We start from the raw sequence: 23,277 nt of genomic DNA on the forward strand, positions 1-23,277 counted from the left end.
AAAGGACACAAAAATCAAGTAGTCATTTCACAAAATCGAGAAACACTTTTCTAAGTCTCTAAGTCACACGTATTTCACAAAAACATGTACGTGTCTCAATGGAATCTTATTCCAGTTCCAGATGCGGTGTGGATGCATCTCTGGCTTCTGCTTCTGCAAACTAACAAGTCTTCAACTGCAAATTTTGGGGAATTTTGTGTGGGGTATACTGGTAAATTCAGTTGCACCGAGAAGAGTGAGCATACAGGCCTGTGGTCTGAAAGCGTTGACTCGCCCCTCGTGTAATACATTTGCTCAATGCCTTCTCCCTTCCAAAGAATTCGATCACACCTATCCATCAACATTCTAATTTAATACAGTACGAGATTTTTGAAATCAAATCAAGTGTGAGATTTATTAGTTGTGACATTTACCTTTGGGCTTTGAGGCGGAGTAAGTATATAACTAATTATGCTAATCAAACTTTAAAAAATTTACTAAGATTCTGTAACTTGATAGAGTTGCAAACTCAAATCAAGTGTGAGATTTGTTAATCTAATTCACACACAATGAATTAATAAGGCAGCCCAAAAACAGCATACTCTAATCGAGGGGGTTACAATTGAATAATTGAATTTTGGTTCATCATAGTTAATAACTTTAAATACCAAGAAACGCCGACCATTAGCTTTTCACGATATCTGCAGCAGACCTCGTAGCTTGGAGTCATATTCTATGACATATTTCACCTAACTTTATCTCGATTACTTTTACAATAAGGATAAGTACTTTTAAACGACCATTTTTAATTAATTTAAAATTAGCGAGGACAGGGAATTTGATTCTGTACATGGTTTTATCTTCTCACATTTTATCCTCTTAACCGACCTAAATATAGAAATCCACCTAATCTGACTTATGTGCCACTAAAGAATATGATCATATTTCACCTAATAAAAAAAAAGGTAGATTTACCATGCAGGAGTACGACGTTTTTCTTTGGGCGCAACGACGTAACAGTCGGAATTAGCAAAGTATTTGTAAGTTGGAGCAAAATAGATTTCCCCTTCTCGAAATCCCTTGAAAACTCTACCAGCCTTTTGTTCTATCCTCAACTGTGCCAACATATATCAATATTAAAAAAATTAAAAGGGGTATATATATATATATATATTGTTAATTAAAATTGAGAAATACTATAATTAACCTCATCCTTGAGTAGCAGGGCTTGCCAGTCATTCATATTGAGTAGATCATAGATGTCCCCACAAGTTGAACTTGAAGCCAGTCGATAATTCAAGTCTCCCAGCCAAATTATGTTGCTGCAAATTACAAGACTCATTTCTGAGGCACGTGTGAATATAATGTTGTAATATTGAGAATAAGTAGTTAAGACATACTGATGGTCCAAAATGGTATGGGGATGATTTTGAGAGAAGCGCGTTCTCCTGAGGATCTCCATCACGTCCCAGTTCCGTCTAGCAGCATCCCCGTCTTTCTCTCCCGAAGCTAAGTGACTACACACGAAGCAAAACGTCGTCTGCTGCACTGCCATGCTAATAGATATCGACCCCTACATGTAACAAAAACGTGGTTATAAAATGCGCGCAATCTCTTAACTTATCATATCAAACTACCTTATTTCCGAGGTACCCCATGATGCCTCTTCCGACGCAGGAGACCTGCAAACTGGTGATATGGTGGAGCAAGTCACTGCGGACCCACACGCACAGGAAGATCCCCACCATCTGCTTGCTGGCTGCCAAACAGTACTGCCTTTGTTGTTTCCTCCAACAACAGTTTGATACTAATAAATCCTCATCATCGGAGAAGCTCAATCTTGGTTTGCAATATTGGGGTTCATTAAGAGTGTGCCGGATCAATGATAGCCACCTCGCCGCCGGCTCACAGTCTTCTGCTCCGAGTACATTGCCTGCGTTCAGAGGTACAATCTCCTGGAACCTGAAATCACAACTCATCATTTCAATTTTTTGCTACAAATCTAGTATATACATTTCCTAGTATAATTGGTAACAAAAAAAATACTATTGGAGTAGTATATATCTTGGACATTTCGCGAGAAAACTCACATGTTGAAATAATAATATCAACTTAAAGAATTGCATTGTTTTAAGATTAATTCAACATGTGAAAATTCAAATGTTATATATAAGTTGTTTTATTTTTAATAATTAATCATGACAATATATTAGTATTCAGGCAATATGATAAGTATTAATGACAAATTAACACGTATTAGACCTACAGATATCCTATAATAATAATAAAAAAATCAAATCAAATTAAATCCTAAGAACCATAGATAGTGTTAATTAGAAATTAACACGTATTAGACGACCTACAAATAGATATTCTATAATAAGAAACATAATCAAATCAAATAAAATCAAATCATATTAATATACTTATACTCCGTATATCCTAAGAACTATAGATTATCAACTTAAATCATACTACGTATAAATACTAAATACTAGTAGTAAATAATAGATACAGATTATCAACTTAAATCATGTGTATAAATATACATATTATAGTACTACTATGTCTCTAATCAAATAATTTTTCAAGTAAATTCGACTTTGAAATGTACGTATATGATTCTGATCTTACCCAAGGACATAAATGTCAGCAGGTTCTTTAGTTCTTAACCAATCTTTTAGATTAGGTTGGTCGTCTGGTGATTTTCCTCCTACATTCCACGTTCCCACGAACATACTATGTCTACAAAATCAAACCACTTTTAATGTTGATATTCCAATCTATTCAAATTTCAAATAACAGAACATGCTTAAAGTTGGAAACATATTGATATAGGATAAAAGGAAATTTTAATTAATCCACCAAAAGAAGAATGACATTTAATATACCAAAGCAAATCAGATGCTCGATCATAGTAATATCTTCCTTCGTCCACGAAAAATAGTCTCATTTAGTCATTTTGGATGTTCACAAAAATTAGTTTCATTTCTATAAATGGAAAGTCTCTCTTACCTTTTCTTCACATATCTCTTACTTGACCTATTTTTTTCCTCACTCTCTTAATTTACTCCCTCCGTTCCATAGTAATGGAGGTGTTTCTTTTCGGCAGGGAGATTAAGAAAATTGTGTAAGGTGAATTAAGTAAAGGGAGAATAAAGTGAAAAATGAAAAAAGAGTAGAGAGATGAAAAGAGAATAAAGTAAGAGAGAGTAAAATAGGTGTGAATAAATTGTTGACTTTTACTAAAAAAGTAAATGACTCTATTAGTATGGAACGTACCGAAATGATAAAATGACTCTATTACTATGAAATGGAGGGAGTACCAAATTTTTCTTATTAAATTCATACGGTTCACAAATAAGACTATTTTTTTGGGAACAGAGGGAGTATAAGTTTTAATAATATCAAGTGAGTTGTAAGTTGTAACTAAACATGGGAAAAGGTAGGGCAAATCATTACTACCAAGTGTACAATTAGCTAGCTAGGATATAAACATTCTCTTTTTTGAATTGAAGATTGACAAATTTAATTGGATGCGGTGTACATGAGTCATCATCTCCCTCATCTGAGGATGTTCTCACATGGAGTAAGATTTTGTCTATAGATAGATGTGACATTTGGTTTTATAATTTATTTAACAAATACTATAAAACTTGATCGGACACCAAATTTAACCTCCAGTGGTGAATACGGAATATCATACATATTGATAGAGATGTAATTAAATGATAATCTCTTATTAAAATATCATATTGAATATCATACTCCTAATATAGTAGTACTCAATCTCATCCGTAATAATAAAAAACTAAAAATGAAAAAATAATGTGGTCTACATCAATAACGATTTTGTATCAAATTGAAAATAATATTGAATTTTGTTTCTGATACATTTTTTTTTCCATTTTAAGATGAATTATCAGGCTAGTGTCACCCTAGATAGATAATGGAATATTCTTTTTAATTTCTTACCGGAGGTTGGAGTTCGGAATTGGTGGCGGTGGCATCTGATTGAATCCCGTCCGTTCAGTTTTGCTATTCTTTTCCACCAACCACTCTTCTATTTAAATTACAATGAGGATTAGTTGCACCGTTTAATTACCACTTACAACATAACAATTAAATTGATAATAGTAATTTCTAATTAAAAGAGTCACTAACAATCAAAATTTATTACAGACGAGTATCCGTTGACGAAATTAAAAGTAATTACCTGATAATTCTTCAGGTACGACGACGTATTGACCATCATCGGAGCAACTTTTCCTTCTTCTTTGAAAGTGAGCTGATTTCAAGAATTAATGAAAATTATATGAATCATGCCACATCTCAAATATAGTACCAGTAGTAATATATATTCGAAAAGTTAAAATTAAAATATACCGTTTATTCTGTAATCTGAGTGATATTTATCTCTGCCGCTGTTTATGTTCAACCATTTTCTAACCACCACTTTTGGCCACGAGGACTTAAAATAAAATGAGAAAAATAGTAGTATATCAGAAATTCGATTATAGCATATTTCAGTTGCAATAAAGTGAAAATTCTTCTTCATTCGATAATTTACTTACCTGAAGATTCATGTTTTCTTCCTTCATTGATTAGTTCACAAAACTTATCCTGTTCAAGAGATTTATATTTTTCGATAATATTATTATGTTATATTTTTCGATAGATCAGTTTAAGAAAATGTATAGAATAAAGCAACTGGGGCTTTATGAATGTGAACAGTGTAATACGTGATTGACAAAATTAATAAGGGCTGAAAATAGATGAAGAATGTCAACTGCAGAATAGTTTAGAATGTAAAAAGAATCAAGATGCAGGAGAAATGGAGACAGCATTTCAGTAACCGTAGGCAACGGTAAAACGAAGAGAAAATACGAACCGAGTTGCATGCAATATAATATAATTAAGATAAAATAAAATAAAATAAAAAAGTGGATGTAGTAATAATAAAAATATAAAAAGACGGCAGGAATAATTTACAGATATATGTAGTTTTGAGTTTTGGTCTTTACAGAGATAGAGATGAAGACAGAGTGGAGAGGAAAGAGGTTGGACTAATTAATAAACAGAAAATCATACTTATTAGTATTTGGTGTTATTTTTTTCTTCTAAATTAGAGAACAAATTTATCTTAATTGTAATTCTCCACTACAAGAAAATGATATCAAATCAAGATTTTTAACGAAACAGTAGTAGTTATGAAGAAGAGGTAGATGCCAAAAAATGTGAATGAAATCAAATTAAAAAAGATTCATACTAGTAACTTAGTAAGCAAACCGAAAAATGGGATTTCGAAATTTTGTTTGGCGTTTTAGGATTGAAGGAGACATATAAAAAATGAGATAAAGGTTGATTGTGTATGTATAGGCATAAATAAACTTACATGTAAGAATGAATGAGTGTGCTTGGTTTTGAGTAGTGAAATAGAAATGGAGACTACAGAAGAGGACTCGGCTTCACTTCATTGATGGGGAAGAATTGCCCTCGGAAAACCAAAAAATGGGCTTTCCTAGCATACATTTATAAATAAAAATGTGTGTGTGTGTGTGAGAGAGAGAGAGATGAAATGTGATTGGAGGGATATTACGCTAATTTGACTACTAGTATTTTATAAATAAGCAAGGACGGCATTTTCAGCATACCAAATTAGATGGTTGTAGTAATTCGTATAATTCCGAAAGTAGATGGGGGTAACTGTCACAGACACATATAATTAAAATATTATTAATAAAAATATTTGATCCATTACATACTGGTTACTATTATAAATAAATAGAGACTAATTATAGTTTGATACCTATTTTCTTAAATAGAGATGAGTATTTGACTACTTATAAGTAGATTTTATTATGTGAGTGCTCTGTAGAGTCGTAATATTTCTTTTACAGTTTCTTGATTTCAGAGTGATACAGATATTGCACTTTAAGTCTTGAAGCAAAACAATAAAGCTTGTTTTGGAACGGAAAATTTAATTTATGCATTAATATAAGGGGGAAATGCATTAGTACTATATTTGCTCATTTAAATGAGCTTCGTTTTAATGATAATAAATTGGAAATTTCCTGATTACTGGAGGCCGCTTCTGCCATAAATGTGGAAGTATTAATTTTCTCCAAATATAAAGGTTTGGGTAATGGAATTTAATGTGGAGTAGATTATTAAAGCCACATCATATTAAACGATAAAATCAAGACGCAGTACGAAATTCGAATTGTATTTTTCATAATAAGATATATTAAGATTATAGATATCTTAAATCTCAATTGTTTTCACTTGTCCATAAAGATCATACTCTCCCTTATTTCCTTTCTCGACGTCTCAAACTAATTAAGTCATTTCATTTTTTCACATTTTTACTTCTATTTTTTCTTTTACTTTTTTCCTTTCTACTTTTTCATGTATTTTTATTTTATTCTTTTCACTAAACTAACAAAATTTTACTTTTTTTTCGTTATTTCGTATTGGAAGAAAATATCTCACTTAATTGACAAAAAAAAAATACTAACTTTTCAGCAGCTAAATACCAAGACAAAATAGAGTAAAAAGCCAGGCCAGGACTACCGAACATTCGATGTCAAACTAATCATTTTTACCATTATAATTTTAGAATCTCAACTCTGAAGTCAACTAAAGGCGAGTCACGAGTGGATCTGAAAAACGAAATCATCATACTAGATCATCATTTTTCCATTATATTTTTCATTAGTGACAAAAAAATTTCTTAGAATTTTTATCGTCCAAAAAAAAATGCCTTGAACTTTCCTTAAGATTTTAATCTTATATTTTAAATTCTTTATTATTTCATATCCACAATTAATTGTAAATAAACAAATTATATATTTTAAAATTTTATATTGTATTATTATAATAAGAAATAGTATATAATTTAAAATCTTGTAACTTGTAAGCATGAAAATACTTAATTTAAAATCATAATCATTCTGGGGTGATGTTTTAATCATTTGAAGTATTCTTTTTGCTTCTTGGAATTACTTCTATCACATTTTATCCCTTTCATGCTCAAGAACAAATTCAATCATTCATTTTATTTTTATTTGTCTCTCTTAAAATGTATTTTAAAATAAAATAATCTTAGATGTCCTTTAGTATAATTTCCAAAGTCTCAAAATTATAACTTTATACAGATTTTATGTATAGCTATAATATATGTAAGACCATCTCAACGGTATTGCAAAACTTAAAATGCAGTAGAATAATACCTCTAACAGTACTGTAAAACCAATCCCATTATAAGTTTTTGAAGAAAAAATTATCCATCTTTAGGTTTGCATTAAAACTATACCAATTTTTTTTTTTCAGATTTTAATTTATTACATTCAAGTTAAAAAATAATACTACCATAGAGTAGTGATATACGCCAACCACTAATTAAATGCATAATTAGAGAACACGAATTTACTTCATTATAAAAGCGATTTAGTTTACAATAAAGATGTTTTAATTTACAACACGATTTTAAAAACACAGAGTGAACCAAAATGCCATTAATGTGAACTAAATATTTAATAGAGTAAATACTTCCCTATAAATTATGTATAACGAATTAAAATTGTCCTTACACTGAACTAAATTCGTATTCTCTATTTATACATTTAAAGATTAGTTATGTTTTGACCACTCCCTAGCTATTAATTGAACAAAAACTGACGACTGGACGTTCCCTTACATTTACTACAACTAAGGGCATCCACAATGGGGCGGATTATACGACGCCCTAAGCCCCGCTCTATGCACCGCCACATCAGCATTTTATCCTCCGCCTCTTCCACCTGCAATGGGGCGGACTATAGCCCGCCCTAAGCCTCGCCCCTAAGCATTTTACTTATTATTTGAATATTTAAACACTACAAAAACTCATTAATCCTATTTTTTATGTTTGCAAATATATCAATTAGCAAGAATAAAAATATAAAAACACAACCAATTAAAGGCATATCCTATTGTCAGTATTTATTTTTTATTTTTTATATTTTATGCTTGCAATTATGGAAATCGTCGGAATTCATAATTGAATTTAGAGAGAAATTGAGATGGGGAAGAGAGTAAAGTGAAATGTGTGAAATGAAGTAAAAAATTGGTGATATATATAGAAGAAAATATAAAAAAAAAGAAAAAAGAAAAATGTGTCTATAGTCCGCCCTATAGTCCGTCCCCCCTGCAATGGGGCGGACTATAGGCCGGACTATGCAAAAATGTGTGCATAGTCCGCGGACGATGCATAGTCCGCGGACTAAGGAATGAGCTTAGGGCGGGTTATTGCAATGGAGGACTAAGGGGTGGACGATGCATCGTCCGCCCCATTATGGATACCCTAAGTAGTCATCGTCGGAGAGAGGAGAATGACATCAAATTATTTGAGGTTTAATAGAGCTCATTGCATTTGAAAATTGAAAAACATACACACATATGCATAAATCATTTTTTAATTTTATGATATTGTAGGGAAAATTTTCATTTCTTTTTTTCTTTTTTCTTTGAATCTATTTGACTTATTCTTTTCAATATATTTTTCAAATGTCATTTCGGTCCGTCCCACAATAAAAGTCTTATTTCACTTTTACAATAAATGATAAGTAGACCCCACATTCCACCAAATTATTCAATTAACATTTTATTAGAAAACTAATATATATATATATATATATAGGGATGTATTCAAATCCTTTTCATATCTTTTGTCCTTTTTCCTTCTTAATCCTAGCCCCACGATTTTGTCATCTGATGGTTAGATTAATGCCACGTGTCATTTAATAATGCACATTTTCATTCTAATAATGCACATCGGCTAATAATGCAACATTATAGACTAATAATGCACATTTTCATTCTAATAATGCACAACGGCTAATAATGCAACATTATAGACTAATAATGCATTGATCACAACCATCCAATTCAAGGATCCAAGGGCTGAGATTAAGAAGGAAATAGGACACTTAGGGTGCAAAGGAGCCTAACGCACCCATATATATATATATATATATATATATATATATATATATATATGGTCATGTTAGGTTGAGATTTTTGGGCCTAATTGAGAATTGAGATGCAATCTCAGCCACCCATTCACAATCTTCGCGCGATGTCAACAGCGTCTGGTTTATGTCAACAGGGGGGTATTTTTGTCATTTCAGTTCTAAAATGTTTCAGCTGTATTCAAAACACGCCGCAAAACTCTCGAACATTTCTCTGAGTTCTCTCCCAAATTTCTTCTACAATTCTGCATCTTCTCTTCCCTTCGTCGCAATTCATCTCCTAATCTTAGACTTCGTTCAGTTTTCTACATCAATTAATTTCCAAAAATGAGGATCGAAGAAGTAGTTGAAGTTGAAGCACCGATTGTAGCCAGAAAAAGGCATTCCAAATCGGCGGTCGTTGAAGCGAATTCTTTAGGTTAAGAAATTGATTCAAATTTTAAGTATATTGCTTCGATTTTAGTGTATTAAAACAGATCTGGATTTATTTTCTTCTGAATTCGATTTCTGCTAATTTTCTATTGTTGATTAGCGATGGTAGAATCGGAAGAGAGGGAAATCAACAAGGCTGCTGGATAAAACGAAAGAGAACATGCATCTGCTTGCAGTTAAGGATTTGTTTAAATTTTTAAGATTATTGACATTTCATACAATAGCTATTGACATAGTTATCATAGTAGACTTGTGTTTTCTATAAACAGCATATACTTGTCATTGAGATGATATTGTATACTGTTGACATAGTGTATGCTTGTTTGGATTGCTGTTGATATTATAAACTTTAACAATTGATATAAAAGTAATAAGATAATTATATTTGCTTTAAACATGATATACTTGTTATTGACATAGTGTATACTTATTAGAATCGCTGATGACATAGTCAAATTGACATAATAGTAACCAGATAATTGTGTTTGCTATATATGAGATATACTTGTTATTGACATTGATTTATTATGTACTTTATCTATTGACATAATTTTAAGAATATACATGCACTTGCTATCGATAGGGTATACTTGTTATTGACATAGATTTATTATGTACTTTATCTATTGACATAATCATAATAAAATGCATGCACTTGTTGTCAACATGGTATACTTCTTATTGACATGATATCGTGTATAATTGATATTGATTTATTCTGTTTGATTTTAAAATTTTTAAGATTATTGACATTTTATATACTAGCTATTGACATAGCTATAATAATATACTGTTGACAGTAGTAGTGTATGCTTGTTTGAATAGGTGTTGACATAATTATATTGACATAGTGTATGCTTGTTTGAATGGCTGTTAGGATGGCTGTAGAAAACATACAAATGTTTCTAGGTCATGTTGTTGCTCATGGACCTTTTAGGGAGGAACGGCACCCCTGTTTTGGTGTTGGTCTTGGATGGCTCTTGTAAGTTTATCTAGCAGTCATTGTCTACTTAATTATTTCAAAAATGCTTTTCTTAAGAGATAATAATGTATGCGGTGCAGCTGATAGTTTCATGATAGTTGAATGATTTACCATCTTGTTCAGTGAAATAGGAACTTCTCTGATTTTGCTGCTTTTTTGCTAGGTTTATTACTAGTTTCTTTCTGGGTGCAATCCCCTGGTATATAGGAGCTTTTCTACTGCTATGTGTCCGTATGGATGACAGGGAGAAGCCTGGACTCATTGCATGTGACATAGCAGTAAGTCTTTTCAATATCTACTAGAATCCCCTCAAGTTTCAATTCATGGATGTTTCCAACAATTAGGGTCTTAGGGATGATGTGTAATCATATTTTGGTGTTTTATGCCTGTTTTTTATCCAGTGGATTTTGTAATTTTATTGTCTCTGAATAAGTATCTGAGGTTTCTCTTGTCAATCAATACCCCCTCCCACCAGTCATCATATGTGTTTTGCTTCTTGATGCAACTGCTTGAGTTGATCTGCACTTGGAAGCCAAACGACTTCACTTGAATCTGAGGCCGATAAGTTTCTTCATTTGTCCAAGACGTTCCTTCAAGACAAGCCTGATACTTTTGATCACTGGAAAATAATATCTGAATCAATAGTTATTGCTGAAAAAGAAAAGGAAGTTCTTGAAGATTTACTGAATTTCCAACTTTTAAATTTGGACATTTCTTTGATGAAGTAAGTACATTATTTTGTTTACATATGTTTCTCTGAGTTGACATTAGATTACTCCTACAGTTTATATACTAACATTGTAGAACTAATTTACAAGTAGTATGCAGAAGAAAGAAACAGAGAAAATATCCCTACATCGCCAGGTTATGATCCTAAAGGGGTGAGCCAATGAATCAGCCTCTCCTATCTCACCACCAGCTGCAAGCCCAATGGATGACACACAAGTTGAAACGAACAAAGAAAAGCAACAGGAGAAAAAGAAAGAGAAAGTAGAGAATATTGTTAAAATAAAATAACTAAAACTAACATTAAATAGTATATTGTTTTTATAAAATGACTGAATTGTTGTTGACATGGCTTGAAACTGTAGTTAACATTTGGTTATAATTGTTGTTGACATGATTTGTACGTGTTGTTGACATGACTTATAATTGTTCTTGACATGGTTTTTATGTGTAGTTGACATGGCTTATAATTGTTGTTGACATGGTTCTATGTGTAGTTGACATGGCTTATAATTATTGTTAACATGACTTATAATTGTTGTTAACATGGTTCTATGTGTAGTTGACATAGTATGTAACATAGTTGACATGACTTGTATGTGTAGTTGACACGATATGTACCGTAGTTGACATGACTTGTATGTGCCGTTGACACGATATGCACCATAGTTGACATAATTATATTAGTTGTTGACATGACTAGTATATATAGTTGACATGATTTTTAATTGTAACTAACCTTAAAAACATGAATTATAATTGAGCATAATTAAATTATATGTTTAAGTAATCTTAAATTATATGACTACATCTCCATGTGTAAGTAATCTTAAATTGTATAGTTGAATGGGTTTTAAAACTATTATTGTGGATTCTGAAGTTTGAACTTAACAGTTAGATCAAATGTTAATCAGTTCAACAAATTGTATTGAAATGTCAACAACCTATAACCAAATGTCAACAGCTTGTATAAAGTGTCAACAACTCAGAAAACAAATATTATAATTAATAAAGAAAATTATAAGATAGATGTCATTAGAGAGCAGAATCAAATATCAACAACTAATAAGATAATGTCAATAACTTTTAGTATATGTTAACAACTAAAAAATAACTCTGATTGTTGTTGACATGGCTTGTACGTGTAGATGACATGACTTATAATTGTTGTTGACATGGTTTCAATGTATATTTGACATGGCTTGTACGTGTAGTTGACATAGTATGCAACAAAGTTGACATGGTTTGTACGTGTAGTTGACATGATATGTACCGTAGTTGACATGACTTGTATGTGCCGTTGACACGATATGCACCATAGTTGACATAATTATATTAGTTGTTGACATGACTAGTATATATAGTTGACATGATTTTTAATTGTAATTAACCTTAAAAACATGAATTATAATTGTAATTACGGAGACATTATGTCAACTACGATGTCAACAACAAATGTTATTTATGGGAACCACGATGTCAACAACTAATGTTATTTATGCCAACTATTATGTCAACAACAACATTTTACAAATAATTAATGTCAACAACAAATATTTTCATGTCAACGACCTATATTATTTATGTCAACAACAACGTTTTACTTATAATTCATGTCAACAACAATGCTTTACATATAATTCATGTCGTTGAAGTGGATTTGACTGCAGAACAATACGGCAACGATCCAAGGGCTTTTGCTGCGAAGTCCACTATACGCTCCCTCACAGCTGCTTAGGCTTGTTAAATGTCACCTTCCCATAAAATAGCACCTGTTTTAATTTTCAATCAATCAATCAATCTCAAGTGCAGTTAGCATGTTATGCAGCATTGCAATCTTCAACTAAGTTATTCGAGCTTTATACTACACAACCGCGCTTGAAAAAAAAGAACCACACACAAGATTTCATGAATTATAAGATCAAGAACTGATGTAGGAGATTCACAATGTACCTGATAGTGGAAAAAGGCTTCTAATACATGGAATGTTGATGAAGAGTTGAACTTATTAGCTATATGCAGAGCCTTAGAAGTTGCAAATGAATTATCATGGTAACGGCAATCCAATCAGATTCATCTCTCAAATTATGCAAATTGCATAAACAAGCAATCATAAATTGGAATAACAAATCCTACAACATAATGGAAAAATATGTAAACAAACTGAAACAGATAATGTCAACTAGCATATCTTAATTGACCCACACCAGCACCAACATCTCAGACATCATATCATGGACTCTCAACCCTATCCATAACACCTTCCTCCACCAACAAACACCACAGCAGAGGCTGTTCAGACATGGGAGGTTGCATTTTGCATACAACTATGTTGTATATCAACAAAATGTCAACAAAGAGTATAGCTACATAGAATATTTAACAGGTAACATACATCAGACATCCTATCATGGACTCTCAACACTATCCATAACCCCTTCCTCCACCAACAAACACCACAGCAGGGGCTGTTCAGACATGGGAGGGTTCATTTTGCATAAAACTATTTTGTATATCAACAAAATGTCAACAAAGAGTATAGCCACATAGAATATTTAACAGATAACATACATCATGCCAACAAATTTGCATTTATGTCAACAGAACATCAATTTAAATATCAACAGTGCATTTATGTCAACAGAGTATAATTCACCAACATAACACAAAAAAATCATGTTAATGAAACAGAATATCAACAAAGAGTATAGCTACAGAGTATAATTCACCAACATAACACAAAATTTGACAGGTAACATACATCATGTCAACAGATTTGCATTTATGTCAACCGAGTATAATTCACCAACACAACACAAATAAATCATGTTAATGAAAATCAAACCAACTTACCTCCACCATTCGTCGACGTCGACTCGGAATAAGATGAAGAATCCATCAGATAACACTTAGGTGTTGATTATGAAGTGAAATCGAAGCTAAAGATGAAAAAGCAAAAAAAATAAATATTGATTAGGATGAAATTTGACTTGGCATCAAAAAATAAAACATAAAAACAGAATCAAAGTAGATAAAATCGACCTAAAAACTTCAGATTCAACACCGAAATCCAACGATTTGTCTTCTGATTTTCAAAAATTGATATCCTGAGTAATCATCGAATCAGATATCGTTCAAATCGTTCAAATCGTATGCGTTCTAATTATTGAGTCAATTGAATCAGAAATCGTTTCAATCAATTGAATCAGAGATCTCACGAAATCGCAATTCTCACCAAAATCGCAATTGAAAGCTGAAGAACTTCAAAATCGGTAAAATCGACCGAAAAACTTCAAAATCAACACAGAAATCCGTCGAACTGGTCGTCTGTTTTTTGAAAATTGAATCGCAAATCAGATATCGTTGAAATCGTCTGAGTCTAATTTTCGAATCAATTGAATCATAAATCGTTAAAATAGATTCAATCAGTGATCTGATGGAAATCGCAAAATCTCACAAGAATCGCCAATCTCACGGTAATATGCTGAAGAACCCTAGATTAAAATGCGAAAAGACAGTTTTACCCTTTCATGTTAAATTAATCTAAAAATATTTATTGTGTGGCAAAATCTGGACCACTCATTTAATAAAAATGAGTGGCTGATATTGCATCTCATTTCTCAATTAGCCTAAATAATCTCAATTGATCACAATCCTATATATATATATATATATATATATATATATATATATATAGGGATGTATTCAAATCCTTTTCATATTTTTTGTCCTTTTTCCTTCTTAATCCTAGCCCCACGATTTTGTCATCTGACGGTTAGATTAATGCCACGTGTCATTTAATAATGCACATTTTCATTCTAATAATGCACAACGGCTAATAATGCAACATTATAGACTAATAATGCATTGATCACAACCATCCAATTCAAGGATCCAAGGGCTGAGATTAAGAAGGAAATAGGACACTTAGGGTGCAAAGGAGCCTAACCCCTATACATATATATGTGTGTGTCCATGATCAATTGAGATTTTTTAGAGTAATTGAGAAATGAGATGCAATATCAGCCACTCATTTTTATTAAATGAGTGGTCCAGATTTTGTCACACAATAAATATTTTTAGATTAATTTATTATGAAATGGTAGAATGGTATTTTCATGTCACTACTCTCAAACTCTGCTCTCCCCCAAATCCGACTCGCTTCCTCTGCTCTCCCCCAAATCCAACTCGCTTCCTCAATTTCCCGGTCTTCGTCGCCCTCCTCGACCAGACGGAGGAGGAATTCGGCTTCCAAACCGCCGGCGGCCTCTTTCTCCTAATTTGATTAGATCACAATAACACACAAATCTCTGGTTTTGAATATCAGGATTCCGATCAATCATGCCAGCGACCAAAGCCGCGCCAATCCGGCTTTTCGTCGTGGCTCTGCTCGTCGTCGGAGCTGCGAAAGAAGTTCGGATTCTGGTTCAATTTCCAGGATACGAGAGATTAGATCGGACAGAGTCGGCCCTGAAGATTTAGAAGGGTTTGAGGGGGGTTTTTGGCGAAGAAGAGACTGCGGAAGATGAAGGAGATAAAAATCGAGGTGGATCGGATCGAGCAGAGGCTGAAGAGGCGCGAAATCGTGGAATTGCTGAAGACGGATGTGAAGGAGCGGTTGCTGATGAACGAGAGCCTGATGTCTCTGCTGCTGAAGCTGGATTTGATCCGCGGCGTGGATCTCGGTGTGAGGGCGTGCCGAAAGGCTGTGATTCGTAAAGTGATCGGTTTGCTGGAGAGGATTGACGCGATTCGTTGCCGGCGAATTGAGTCACCGTGACGTGGCGGATAAAACTAGAAAACCTCTCACGACTACACTGCTTTTGAAGCTCTGAATTACCAAGGTTTGAATTCCAATCTTCATCATCTATTTTGTGAAAACTTCTTAATCATCTATTTTTGTTCTACCACTAGTCTTAATTATATGTAGCCTTTACTTTTTTCTGTTTGCTTTTACACTGGTTGAGCTCAAGGCCTACATAGATGATGTTTCTTTCCATTTTTTTGTTTGTTTTTTGTTGATGATGGCTTGCAGTTTTAGTTTTTTGTTCTACTGATCATATTTGCTATACTAAAGCTGTGGTTTGAAGCTATGACTGTTGGAGATTGTTGATTTAGCTCGTTTTAGGTCGATATCTGCTTTGACTTTCCTCAATCATCTACGATTTTCGAGATTTAGGTTTTAGTCGTTGTATTTTGCCCAAAGGCTTGAACTCATACTAATCATTCACACTAATATCTTAGTCGCGAGTGTTGATTAGAATCCAGTTGATAAGATATGCGGAGAGCAGTTAATTTTGATTTTTGACTTTGTGCAGATGTTACATAGTGAGAGGATTGTGGGGCTTGAATCAGAGTCTTGAATCTTGATTAGTTTGTTTGGATTACTTAATTAACATGTCAACTGCTAAGAGTTAGATTTAAGATTTAGTTATCTTCCACTTTTTATGTCAACTACACACATATAATGTCAACTACATATATAATTTATGTCAATTACATATAATTCATGTCAACAACTACATATATAATTTAATACGCGTTGTTGACATTTGATATTCTCGGTATTGATATTTGAATTATAAGTTTTATTTTTTAGTTGTTGACATTTTAATACGAGTTGTTGACATTCGATATTCTCGGTATTGATATGTGAATTATAAGTGTTATTTGTTAGTTGTTGACATTTTAATACAAGTTGTTGATATTCGATATTCTCGATATTGATATGTAAATTATAAGTGTTATTTGTTAGTTGTTGACATTTTAATACGAGTTGTTGACATTTGATATTCTCGGTATTGATATGTGAATTATAAGTGTTATTTTTTAGTTGTTGACATTTGATATTCTCGATTGATATGTGAATTGTAAGTGTTATTTTTTAGTTGTTGACATTTTAATACGAGTTGTTGACATTCGATATTCTCGGTATTGATATGTGAATTGTAAGTGTTATTTTTTAGTTGTTGACATTTGATATTCTCGATTGATATGTGAATTGTAAGTGTTATTTTTTAGTTGTTGACATTTTAATACGAGTTATTGACACGATATTCTCGGTATTGATATGTAAATTATAAGTGTTATTTGTTAGTTGTTGACATTTTAATACGAGTTGTTGACATTCGATATTCTCGGTATTGATATGTAAATTATAAGTGTTATTTGTTAGTTGTTGACATTTTAATACGAGTTGTTGACATTCGATGTTCTCGGTATTGGTATGTGAATAGTAAGTGTTATTTGTTAGTTGTTGACATTTTCATACGAGTTGTTGACATTCGATATTCTCGGTATTGATATGTGAATAGTAAGTGTTATTTGTTAGTTGTTGACATTTTCATACGAGTTGTTGACATTCGATATTCTCGGTATTGATATGTGAATTGTAAGTGTTATTTGTTAGTTGTTGACATTCGATATTCTCGGTATTGATATGTGAATTGTAAGTGTTATTTGTTAGTTGTTGACATTCGATATTCTCGGTATTGATATGTGAATTATAAGTGTTATTTTTTAGTTGATATTTTAATAAGTGTTATTTTATTGAATGTTGAAGATTTGAAGATTTGAAGAATGTTGAAGATTTGAAGATTTGAAGATTTGAATGTTGAAGATTTGAAGATATGAATGTTGAAGATTTGAAGATATGAATGTTGAAGATTTGAAGATTTGAATGTTGAAGATTTGAAGACTTTGCAGCTAGAGTTTAAGAGATGATTTTAGAAAATGATTTCAAACACAATTTAATGAAAAGACAATTATACCCTCTTGTTGACATAATGTGGTATTTGTTGACATTTTGTTAATCTTGTGGATTAGTGGCCCATATTGCATCTCATTTCTCAATTTAGCTAAATAATCTCAATCTAACAAGACCATATATATATATATATATATATATATAAATATAAAAGTGAGATTCATATTCCACCAACTTATTCAACTCATTTTTTTTCCTTATAACTCATGGCTCATGCCATAACTAAATACGACTCCTACTATGGACGGATGGAGTAATTTTTTTATGTTTTGTCACATCATTCAGACTTTCTAGTTTTATAGTTGTGTTTTGATTTATAGTCTTGGATCGTAGTTTAAAATGAAGTGTCTATCACAGTCTCATTTGTCATTAAGAACTCAGTCTACCTCGCTAAACCTGTAACTGTTTTTATTATAGTTACTGGTACAAGATTTAAAATGGAAACGGAAAAATAAATATACAATATTGCAAAATATTATGATAATAGTATGTTGAAGCGACGAATTAAATAGATAAAGAAAGCAAACTGGAGTAGTAAATTACTAGGAAATGCAGTCTATATTTTAGTATAACAGTCTTTATATGCACCAAAATATTAGCTCAACACTTGTAAAGTCGTGCTATAATCTTGTTCATGCAAATGACTTTCAGTATTGCTCGATTTTCTTTTTAATCCCAAAGTTCATATCCATCAAAGGCTGCAAAATGGGTCTAAGCAATCGACTCAAAAGTAGGTTTCAATTAGTTGCAACAATGATTGGAAACATTAACTGAACATGGGTTCAAAAAAAATATAAAAATCATCTCTCTTTAAATACACAAAAGTCGTAATATTTGTAATTTTATATCCAACGGAATGCAAAATATTGGTCCTGAAAACCAACGATTATGTTTGGTAAACAAATACAATTAAAAACTCGAACATTCGAGAATGATACTGTTGATTTTTAAATGCAATTTGGAATTTAGAATTAGCCAATGCTTGTGAAATTAAGTAAAAATTCAAGGACTTGCTATAGTGTTAGCTAAGCAATGATGCTACCATAGATTCATATCATTTTTCCCTTACCAATGAGAATAAATTAATGAGAATGACGATTTATGCAACGGCTACCATAATTTCATTATATACGTACTATCACTTATGTATGAATTCAGCTGAAAGAAGCTCAAAGTTTGGAGTATTATTTTTATTTCACTTTCAAGACGATTTATTTAATCGGATTACTTGAGGCTTAAAATAATATAGGCTTTCCAGCTTTGACCAGCTTTTGTAGGGACCAGCATATTAGCAAATATTGTTCGTTAAAAAGAATTTGGTCTTCCAATTCAAAAATAAAGATACTTGGTTGTCATTTTAGGAAAGTAATTATTACTTATTTTATGTGATATTTAAAGGTTAATGTCCACAACACTTACCTAAATTATGAGGCGTACAATAACATTAGGGATTCATTGGACAATCAAATTAGTTTTAAATCGAAAACTTCGCATCACATTTCTTGTGGCGTCACTCGTGTTTAAAATATTATATTCGACTACCAAAACATAATAAAACTATTCATCACATTCCCACTCTTATTAGTCTTGAAATTAATTAGAAATTTATAAAAAAATAGTTTTAATAATCTTATACTCCATCCATCCCGCCATAAGCGAGACGTTTGTTTTAAGCATTAAATAATTAAAGTAGAGAGACAAAGAGTCATTTTCTATTTTATTATTCCATTAACATCCAGAAAAAGAATTCTATGTTGATCCTGCAAAATCTTGTTATGAGTGTTGTCCAATTTCAACCTAGTTTTTATTATTCCATTAATATCCAGAATAGGAATTCTATGTTGATCCTGCAAAATCTTGTTATGAGCTTGTCCAATTTCAACCTAGTTTTGGAATCGATATCACGAACATGAGTTCTCATCTCCTCTATTGATTCCACGCTATGAATCGCAATAACACACTTTTTCGAAGTCACATTGATTTTCAGCTCAACTGATTTGAGTTGAGAAAAGAAAATATATATATCACCTTCACCATTAATCTATTTTGATAAATGCACTGATAAGGGTAATTCCCTTATCACGATGCCGGAGACGATAAACAAGATAAAAGAGAAGTCCCGGTCCCGGGAGGCAGAATCCCATCGACAACTCAAGTTTAAACAAAGTGCGTAAAACAAAACAGAAAGAGACATAAATTCATATATTCATTCCATGATTGAAGAGAATAACAATAGCCCTATTTATAATAGTAATACTAACTACATGAGCTAGACAAAAGATATGGAAAAGATATATAATCCCTAAATTATCTAACTAAATAATGCAACTAAATAATAATGAAAGATATGGAGGAGATATGAATATTTAACTTATCATGCACCTAGAAGCATTTCTTTACATTGTAGACTCCATAAACAGTTATTAGCTCTCATAAGATACCAAGTAATCTTTGTGAATACACTGCTCTGATATGTTGGAAATATCTGATATGCATTCACCATTCAATCATGCTTATTTTATTGGAATATGCTTTGTCAACGCTAAAGATTTTGAAAGCACAATAGTTAGGTTACTAAATATTGAAACCTCTCGTCAAAAATTAAGAAACAATTAAATTAAGTCATCAACGTGGGAATCAACTTCTGCACCCAAAGTTGTGCATTTTGGCACTGTCGACCAGACCTCTCCACTTTATTAGAACTGAGCACATGTAAAAACATAAGAATTCTTCTCATTTCTTAAAAATAGCACTCCAGCAAGAAAGATAATTCTTCCCATTTACCATTCCAGCAAGCTATTCTCCAAAGCAACTATGAATTCAGCTGACAAGAATGTTTCATCCATGTAATAATCATTGACCTTCTCTGCATATTCACTCAAATAATTTACTTCTGAACTCAAAATATTCTGTATGTTAGACAACTCCAGCAACAATTTCTTGCTTTCATCAGTACTGTTAGATTCTTCAAACCACTTTGAGGCCTTGTATACCTGAGCTTTTGTATATTTCAAGTATTAGCTGGTTCCATCAGAGAACGCAAACGTGTTATTGTTGTAATCAAGCGTTAAACTAAAAATGAATTGCTTTAAAAATAACCATTCAATATTTTCTACTCCCTCCGTCCCGCTTTAGGAGTCCCGGTTCAGTTGGACATAGGGCTGACAAATTGTGCGTGTCGGGTCGTTATTAATTGTGTCGACACGATAACGACACGAACATGATCCGTTAAGAAAACCTCAAACACGAACACGACCCTCTACCCTCAGACACGAACCCATTAACGACACGAACCCATTAACAACACGAACCAGTTCGGGTCAACACGACACGATAACAACACGTATTGAAAAATGAGATTGCAAGAGTCATTTAATAAGTATTGAAAAATGAAAATAATAAGAATTAATAATATTAAAATATTATTTGTTAATGGATAACACGAACACGACACGAACACACATTGTTAACGGATAACACGAACCCGACACGAACACGACACGAAATTTTCGTGTCCTTAATGGGTCGACCCAATAAGGACACGAACCCAATAAGCTCGGACCCAAACCCATTAATTTCGTGCCGGTTCGTGTCGTGTTATCGTGTCGTGTCAAAAATTGTCAGCCCTAGTTGGACACATGTTTTAAGAAAAAAGTGTTAGTGTGTGATAAAAAAATATTGTAGTGGATGTTGGGATCCACTTTTAATTGTGTCCAATAAAAAAATGTTGTAGTGGATATTGAGACCCACTTTTAACACTTTTTTATTAGTTGTAGTGAATGTTAGGACCCACTTTTAACACTTTGTAGGCAATTTTTATTAATTTATCCCAACCGGGACTCCTAAAGCGGCACGCCCAAAATTGATCAACCGGGACTCCTAAAGCGGGACGAAGGGAGTAAATAATACTACAAATGTATATTAATTTCCTGATTGTAATGCAATAAATTAAATAATACTAAAAAGATTTAAATAATTCATTTTTAGATAACACTACAAAAATTTAAATAATTTGTTTTGAGATAATATATAAAGATTTAATAATACCTCAAAGATTTTTTATTCTTAAAAAATCACAAAAGAAGTACATAAACATTCAAAATCACAAGTTTGGTCTTCAAATCAAACTAAACGAACAAATATACCCCTCAAGGGCTAAATAGTAGAATAGTAAAAATCGGGACTAAATTTGTGATTTATGGAACTTTTTCACTAAATATATAATTTTATGAATGTTGGGTACTAAAAAGGTGCAAACTCCATTTTTTGGATATTATTTCTGTAGTTCACTCAACAAAATAAAGAAACAACTTATATACCAGTTCTATGTAAATGTCACATTTGATAATATTGCTGCTATATGGTCCATAGCTAATTTTTCTTCTTTGGAAGCTTCATCTTGTTGCAACAACTTACAATAGAACGCATTTTTCTTGAAATTTGAAGATTTCTATAAATAATAATTTTTCATCAATCAAATTCTTTTCAAGTAATTAGACATTTCTTAGTACATCTTTCAGAAGTGTGACGTACATCTAGTGACACGAATCTAAACTAAGACTTGTAAGAAAACTCTTGGCCTAGGTCCTTCACCATAAATTGCTATGATGTCACTCTATCACGACTACACTTATCAAGGATAGTAAAGATCGGATTACCGTGACTAAGAGAGGATTAAAGAAGCGTGAAGGAAAGAGAATAATATCAACACAACTAATCATAAATTGGTCCACCTTTAGAGTCCATCGATCCCGAGATCGAAGCATCCAAGGAACGCTTAGAGGAAGTAAAACCAAAGAATTCAAGTTTCTTCACTGGGGCATAGGCGTCCACCTTCTCTCATTCAGATAACTCCATCACCTATTCCATCTCCATCTCCATCGCCATCACCATACAGTACGAACCTCATTCTCAATTCTAATGGACAACGAAATGGAGAATGACCACTCTGAGAACAACAATGAGAACAATAACAATGAGGAATGCGAACATTGAGGAACATCTAGATCCTATTGTCCTTACAGTACTACAGCAGATGACAACAATGCAGAGGCAGTTGGATCAACAGAATGAGAGTCCAGTTGTGGAGCCCATGCAGAATCTTATTTGCTAACCCACCAAATTGCAACAATGGGATCGCCGCCAACCGCTTTGAACTTAAGTCGGGATTGATTAATATGGCAGAGGCCTACACTTTTGGTAGTAGGCTACAGAAGATGTTAACAAGCACCTGACCAAATTCATACAAATAAGCAATACGGTGAAACTAATGGGGCGTTAGGTGAACAAATTCGCCTCGGATTGTTTCCTTTCTCCTTGAAGGATGAGGCTAAAGATTGGTATGACAACATGGGGCCCAGTTCGGTCCTATCTTGGGATGT

At 32.5% G+C, this 23,277-nt stretch overlaps 1 protein-coding gene and 1 long non-coding RNA gene across 4 annotated transcripts; one reads left to right on the forward strand and one right to left on the reverse strand.

Moving 5' to 3' along the window:
* Positions 1 to 3: 3 nt before the first annotated feature.
* LOC125221595 (type I inositol polyphosphate 5-phosphatase 8-like) lies at positions 4 to 5,474 on the reverse strand. Of its 3 annotated transcripts, none has more exons than XM_048123742.1 (11): positions 5,375 to 5,474; positions 4,554 to 4,602; positions 4,366 to 4,450; positions 4,196 to 4,267; positions 3,955 to 4,039; positions 2,614 to 2,724; positions 1,617 to 1,941; positions 1,380 to 1,552; positions 1,187 to 1,301; positions 955 to 1,094; positions 4 to 330 (listed from the first exon to the last, which is right to left on the reverse strand). In XM_048123742.1, exons 2-11 carry the CDS (start codon positions 4,578 to 4,580, stop codon positions 96 to 98), a joined length of 1,368 nt encoding a protein of 455 aa, XP_047979699.1. In that variant the 5' UTR covers positions 4,581 to 4,602; positions 5,375 to 5,474; the 3' UTR covers positions 4 to 95. The 3 variants fall into 3 exon arrangements, with proteins under 3 accessions (XP_047979699.1, XP_047979698.1, XP_047979700.1); XM_048123741.1 differs by having other exon boundaries at positions 3,955 to 4,042; XM_048123743.1 differs by lacking the exon at positions 2,614 to 2,724 and having other exon boundaries at positions 3,955 to 4,042.
* A 4,897-nt stretch (positions 5,475 to 10,371) lies between these two features.
* Positions 10,372 to 10,643, forward strand: LOC125220062. The gene is made up of 2 exons (XR_007176283.1): positions 10,372 to 10,404; positions 10,568 to 10,643. It is a non-coding gene; the product is annotated as an uncharacterized LOC125220062 (long non-coding RNA).
* Positions 10,644 to 23,277: the final 12,634 nt, after the last annotated feature.

The sequence above is a fragment of the Salvia hispanica genome, chromosome 4 (assembly GCF_023119035.1).
Source record: "Salvia hispanica cultivar TCC Black 2014 chromosome 4, UniMelb_Shisp_WGS_1.0, whole genome shotgun sequence".
NCBI lineage: Eukaryota > Viridiplantae > Streptophyta > Magnoliopsida > Lamiales > Lamiaceae > Salvia > Salvia hispanica.

Excerpts from the sequence above, each read along its gene's own strand:
- LOC125221595 (XM_048123741.1), bottom strand. The coding sequence starts at position 4,580 with ATGAAGGAAGAAAACATGAATCTTCAG. Across the intron at positions 4,451-4,553 it reads AAGAAAACATGAATCTTCAG|TCCTCGTGGCCAAAAGTGGT; the intron begins GTAAGTAAATTA and ends TTTTATTTTAAG. Across the intron at positions 331-954 it reads AAACGTCGTACTCCTGCATG|GTGTGATCGAATTCTTTGGA; the intron begins GTAAATCTACCT and ends GTTGATGGATAG.